Source organism: Gavialis gangeticus, unplaced genomic scaffold, assembly GCF_001723915.1.
Source record: "Gavialis gangeticus isolate Ggan-Ray unplaced genomic scaffold, GavGan_comp1, whole genome shotgun sequence".
Lineage (NCBI taxonomy): Eukaryota > Metazoa > Chordata > Crocodylia > Gavialidae > Gavialis > Gavialis gangeticus.
In genome coordinates this window covers 88,942,547-88,949,294 of record NW_017728992.1, presented here as the reverse complement: position 1 = coordinate 88,949,294, position 6,748 = coordinate 88,942,547, and the positions used below count along the sequence as shown (strand labels likewise).

General features: G+C 41.1%; 1 protein-coding gene across 3 annotated transcripts in view; it reads right to left on the bottom strand.

Moving 5' to 3' along the window:
• PIEZO2 (piezo type mechanosensitive ion channel component 2) overlaps positions 1-6,748 on the bottom strand; it is a 655,640-nt gene that overhangs the window by 530,845 nt on the left and 118,047 nt on the right. For all 3 annotated transcript variants that reach the window (XM_019525255.1, XM_019525272.1, XM_019525264.1), the window contains exon 2: positions 3,495-3,590. In XM_019525255.1, the coding sequence (XP_019380800.1) occupies positions 3,495-3,590 (96 nt within the window). The remainder of the gene's footprint in view (positions 1-3,494; positions 3,591-6,748) is intronic.

Here is a 6,748-nt window from a genome sequence, read left to right as displayed (position 1 = left end):
TTCCTTGGAGATTTCAGGACAGCAGAGACTCTCTATGCCTAAAAAAAGGTGATTGAGCCTGGAAGCCTGCAAAGAACTTTTTTTCAATTACTCAGTTGGTCTAATAAAAGATATCACAGCTACCCAAATAACCTTACCTGCCTTAATCTACATAGCACTCTTACTGGAATCACTGGTGGATTATTTTGCCATTGTAGTCTTTACTTCTCCCCTTTAATTCTGTACAGGATATCCCAAATATCATACCCTCCTTGACCACAATGCTATCAGCCCCACTTTAAACAAACTGAAAGAGCAAATTACTGTGGAATATTTGCTGTTTGTGCTAATATTGCACACTGCCTGTTTAACACTATTTATATTATAGGCAGGTAACTTTCTGATGCATTTATTTTCTTACCAAATGAGATATTTAAAAACCTGACAGATATCTACACTGCTGCAGATTTTGTCACTGGCTTGTACAAACAAAATACATTTCACTATATTATCTGTATTGCCACGGCACCTAAGAGCCCTAGTTACAGACCAGGACCTTGCTATGCTGGAACAGATCAGAAAGCCAATCCCTGACCAAAAGACCTTACATCATAAAATATAACTTTGCCATCTTTGCACTCTTTGAAGAAAGAAAGAAAATAAAAGTGTTGTTAAACTATTTTAAACACATTACTCCATTGATCCTGACTCAAAACAACAGAATTATAATCAGCAACTGGTTCATCAAAATGATTATTTTCTATTTTTCTCTCGAAGGAACTACAGTAGATAGTTAATCTGCATTAATCATTAGACATTTTATATAAAGAGAATTATAAGCCCCATGTCCTATGGTTTCAGAGTTAGCATGAATCAAAAGCAACCCCTGTGAATAATCTTTGACAATTTGGCCTAACATTTTTTTAACTACTTTTACAGTCAAATGAAATAACCTTCAGATATATTTCATTTTTCTCAGTTTACATACATAGAATGCTAAGTTTTGCTCTTTAATTAACCTTGTTTTAATTGATTTCAAGCTCCATGAACACTGAAGATAGAGCTGAACATGATGATAGGCTTTTAATTTTGTATGTGCTATTCATGAACACATTTTCCATTATTCAATTAGCTTTATAGATGCTTGAATATTTCTGCAAATGACATGTCCAACTATGTTTTTTTTTCAGGCAATTATTGTAATATTTCAGTTGTAACTGAAAAACATCTATTTCAGAGACTGATTTCTCAAATTATGCACAGTTAGGAACTATGTGCATCTATAAAAAGAGATAAGGACTAGGTACAAGAGGTAGATCAGAAACCCACAAGAAGGGGAATGTTAGTCAAAGATTGGGATGCAGAGTGGAATGGATCTGAAAAAAAGAAAAAAGGAAAGCTAGAAGTAAAAAAATAAAAGTAATACGCAGGGAGAAAAAGCAAGGTTAAAAAGAATGCTTTTTAAAGCAAAACCTTAAAAGCAGATGGCTCAGATACTGCTTTGACTGAAAGAGGAAAGCAAAAAGACAGAAAGGAAAAGAAAAGGAAGGAAAGTAAAATGCAAGAGCAATAAAGTGTTTATTTTGTGTATTTCTCACAAAGGTTGCTTTACTTAACACTTTGACTATGATTTAATAGTTATTTGGCTACTTCTCATTAAAATACTTAATAATTTCTTCTCCTTTTGCACCATCTGGACACACATGTCCACATATACTGAAGTATAAGAGTGATGTTGTAGCTGAGATGATCCAGAAATTACACAACAGGCAAGGATTTCTTAGGGTGATAACTATATAGTTGGTCCAATATAAGGTATCACCCTAAGAAATCCTTGCCTCACACATATATTAAAGGAATAGATACAGTTCAGCAGGCCCATAAACACAAAGTTGACAGATGTGGTGGGCTAAGATAACATTAATGTTCCATGAATTTAATGGGTTCTAGCAGTGATAGTCCTCACAATCTTTCTTAATACATTCCGGGCACATCTACATATTTATTAATGCACAGTGATTACTGCACATTTATTTAGTACTTTTATAATGAAATACTAAAATTAGCAGTAACCAGAGTTACTGTGCAGCACCAGCAAATACCTTTTTAGTGACACTAATGCACGAGTAGCCTAATAATACTGCGCAATAGCATATTAGCACCATTTGTGCTGTGACATGCTAGTGAGTAGTATTATTAGGCAGTGTAGATGCACCCTCCATCTCCCTTCCAAATTCTTCCATTCCTTTAGTACAAATACAATAGAATAATGCAATATGCCTAACTTATGAAAAATGCAGAGAAATGGTCAGCCATGTTAGTCTGAAATCAAGCAAGAAGAAGGGCTGTGTGGCACTAGAGACTAACTGGTTCAGAGATGCATGAGCTTTCAAGGCACCAACCTACTCTGTCAGTTGCTTCATAGAATAGTGTAGCTTCCTGCCTCTCTGAACTAGTTGATGTCTAAGGTGCCACCCCGCCATACCTTCTGCATGAAAAACAGAGTACACTGTGATATAAAATAAGACCACCTGCTCTGCCATTGGGGACTTGTAGACCCATGGCTGGAGGCTGAGCAGGCTTATTATAGTGGTGACCCGTACTCACCATGCCACAGCACTATCAAAAGATATATGTGGCCTTTCAGGAGGGAAAGCATATTCCCTCCTGTTAAGTGTTCTGAACTCCAGCCCACAATGTCCAGAGATAATCCCAGAATCCCTCTAAACTTGATGAGGTGAAGAAAGCCAATAAAGAAAGACAAAGCATCTGGAGCTGATGAAATCCCCAGTGAAATCTTCAAGCAAGGAGGAGCGGAGCTCATTTCACAGCTCCATGCCCTCATCTTAAGCATCTGGAATGATAAGGAAATCCCAGATGACCTCAGGGAGAGCACAGTTGTGACAATCTTCAAAACAGGAGACAAGTCCAAATGTGGAAATTATAGAGGGATCACTTTGCTGTCCAACACAAAAAAGATCACTTTGCTGTGCAACACAAAAGAGAGAATGCAACCCAACTACTGAGTGAAAATACAGAACACCACTAAAACAGAAGAATGTAGTAGCATTACATGACCACAGCTAAATTTTCACTGACTGATCAACGATCCAGAAATTACAATACTGCTATTCAGCAATTTCTGGGAGCTCAGTTTTACAGATTAACTCCCTTTAGCTTTCAGTATGCATCTTGCATTCATAATAAATATAGTAATTGTGAAATGGTCTCTCTTTTTACAGGGTTCAAATGTCTTATGCAGGGTGCAAAAAATATGAAAGAGTACTTCATCAATGAATTTAAGATCTTCTAGTAGGTGTGCTTAGTCCCAAACCAGACTCTGTGAATTTACAGTATGTACTTCAAAATCATTTTATTTGACTGAGGAAAAGGTCAAACCACTCAGACCATGAATAAGGAGAGATAGTAAGACTTCACTTTGCCCATTTCCCAGAGACTTGTAGATATTATACTATCAAGAAGCTTTAGAAAAGGAAAACTAAAGAAACTCTTACCTTGCATTGTTGTTTTTGTGGGTTCTGAAAACAGGGGAATGAGCAAGAGGTAAATGAGGTAGACAAATGACAGCCCATTGTAACGGAATGCACATGCTGTAGAGAGAGGAAAAAAGAGCATATTTGTTAGTCCAGGTACTATGAAAAGGGAACAGTTGAGCTTCATGCCACAATGCATTTACCACATAGGCTACATATCTGACAGCTGCTTCTGGCCACTGTACACCTCCATAGGAAGGAACCTGAATCACTAGGTGCACATTTCCTATAGAACAGGGGTCGGCAACCTATAACCCCTGGCCAGATCTAGACTGCAGAATCAATGGAACTGTCCCACAGTAGGGGACTGCAGGCATTCTCCCTGTGCCATTGCAGGGAAAAATGGTGGTAGCTATTGGATCCTAGCACTTGCTCTTGTGCCTGCCTCTAACCTGTGGTGTGTCATTCTAGCCCGCAGCTGGAACAGGGCTGCCTATCCCTGCTACAGAATGTTTCAGGATTCAATTTACTAAGGAAGTGAAATTCAAAACATGCCAACAGTCATATACATTTCACTTGAGAGGAAAGGTGGTCTTGGAGGGAGGGCGGCTGGAAGAGAAAGCAGATCTAGGTTCTGTTCTCAGCAGCACCTCAAGCTTCCTACATGACCTTGGACAACTAGTCTTGTATCTGTCTATCCCATTTTCCCAATCTACCCACAGACATATAAGATGTTTAAACAGTAATACTTGAAAACCCTCTGATATTTTTATATGAAAGCACATACAAATTCATATAATTAGGCTTAGGATACAGAATACCCTGGATAGACTAGAGAAATGGTCTGCAATTAATCGGAGAAGTTTCAACAAGGACCAGCGCACTTAGGAAGGAACAACTGCATATGCAAATACAGACTGGGGAAAGACTCACTAGGCTGCAGTACTGTAGAGAAGGACCTGGGGTGTTACAGTGAATCACAGGCTGAATATGAGCCCACAGTGTACTCTTGTTGCAAAGAGCAACAGTGTACTGGGTTATATTAACAGGACTGCCACTTGCAAATCAAAGGAAACAATTCTTCTCTTCTGTTCAGCACAAGTGAGGCCTCAACAGGAATACTGTGTCCAGTTTTTGGGCCCCACATTTCAAGATGGATGTTGACAGTTTGGAAAGAGTCCAACTCAGAGCAACAAAAATGGTTAAGAGCCTGGCAAGCAATATTTATGAGGAAAGGCAGAAAGAAGTAGGGTTATTTAGTCTGAGGAAGAGAAGACTGAGGGGGATTTGAGAACAGTCTTCAAATACTTTAAGGGTGGTTACAGAGAGAATGGAGATGGGCTTTTCTTCATGACCAGGGGGAAATCACTATAAGCAATGGTTTCAAGCTGCAGCAGAATACATTTAGGTTAGAGATTAGGAAGAACTTTCTGACTATGGCAGTGGTCAAGAACTAGAATAGACTACCTAGAGAAACTGTGCAAATTTCCATCCTTGGATATTTTCAAGAACAGGTTAGACAGGCACTTGGTTGGGATGGTTTAATCAGGGATGATTCTTCCTTGAGCAGGGTATTGGACTAAATGATTTTGTGAGGTCCTTCCAGCCCTACTTTCTTATGATCTTATTATTACAGTTAAGGTTCTACTCAATTTGTGATACCACAGATTTTGCAGAAAAAACGTGAAATATGGGATTGTCTGCAAAATCAACCAAAAAAAATATAAAAACTTAAAAAAATAAAATAAAATACTGAGACCCCACCGGGAGCCAGTGGTCCTCACTGCCACTGTGGCCCAGCCTTACAGCCTACCCTGGGGGAAGGCACTGCTTGGAGGGGAGACATGAAAGGCAGAAGATGCTTGACCCAGGGTAAGCTCCACCTGGCTCCAGCTATACACAAGATGGTAGCTACCCCCTCACCCTTCCTTACCCTGCCAGGACATAGGCACCCACCTTAATGGATTGTTATTATTAAGGTAAGCAGAAATTAATATTTCTAAACTTTTTTGTACAACTCTTCATCTAATTTACTTTGCTGTATATTGTGTATAAGCACATCCAGAAAACATCTGTGGAATCTGCTATTTATACCGCAACCAACACATGACACCACAAGTGACACATGTTTAGTTTCTCCATGATTTAAGCAGACCACTAATCATAGTTACTGATCATCAAGGAACTGTAATGATGTATACATGCCTGACAATGCATCAGAAAGAGATATACAAGAGTAGCTAATTAGCTCTCAATTTGTGACTAAGGACCTGGTTAGACGCAACAGCCAGAGGACTGCAGCTTAGCCAGAAAGGGGCAGCAGGTGGTGAATATGGAAGGAGCTGTGAAAAGACTTCACATTATTCACTCTACAGCATCTCCCAAGTCAGTTACTCTAGGGAGAGAGGCTGATAAACAGGAAAGGCAGAAAACAGCCCAGAGCACTGATGAAGAATTAAAAATAATCACTACCCGTCTACAGGGCTTCTGAGCTGAAACACAGATGACAGGGTAGACCAGAGTTCCCCTGTATCTGCTCTTATCTTTCTGGAGTGAAACCAGTAAGCTTGAAAATAAAGGACTACCAAACCTCAGGTGTGAGAGAAGCTGAGCATGTAGCCCTCCGGGCTTTGAGGCTGGATTTAAACTTTCTGCCACTCCCAAGAAAGGTGAGACCTAACTAAATAGGCAGGAGTAGGGGTGATGAAAAGGACTCGCATACCAGTCCTGACCATGTGGGGATGTTAGGGCCCTGTTACACACTGCACTGTGATTTGCACATACTGATCTGTGTCAGTGCTACCTCAAAGCTTTGGAGCAATCACATTCAGGCCAGCAGGGGCCTGGGGAACTGAAAGGTAAAAAACCAGCCTCCCCTCCTCCCACCCCTTCCTATTCCAGGCCTCCTCCTACTCCCTGGTCCCAGGGGATCCTCCAGTCTGCTGCCCCCTGCAGCTCCCAGGCTCCCCCCTACCCCTTGGAGTTCCCCCCTACCTCCTGCCTGCCCTGCCCCGCTGCCTCTGGAGCATTACTTACTTGGGCTGCCTGTGCTGTCTGTCCTAGGGAAGCTGGCAGGGAAAAGTTAACCTGTCTTCCCGGCCGCTGATGTTCTGGGCTGCTGAGAGCAGGAGCAGCAGCTGCAGCATTGACTGGTAGGCAGGCTAACCCTTCCCTGCCTGCTCCCACAGGACAAGCAGCACAGGCAGCCACAAATGAGCTGGGGAGGAGGGCAGGAAGGCAGTGAGAGGAAATCTGGAGTGCTGGGGTTGGGGGGG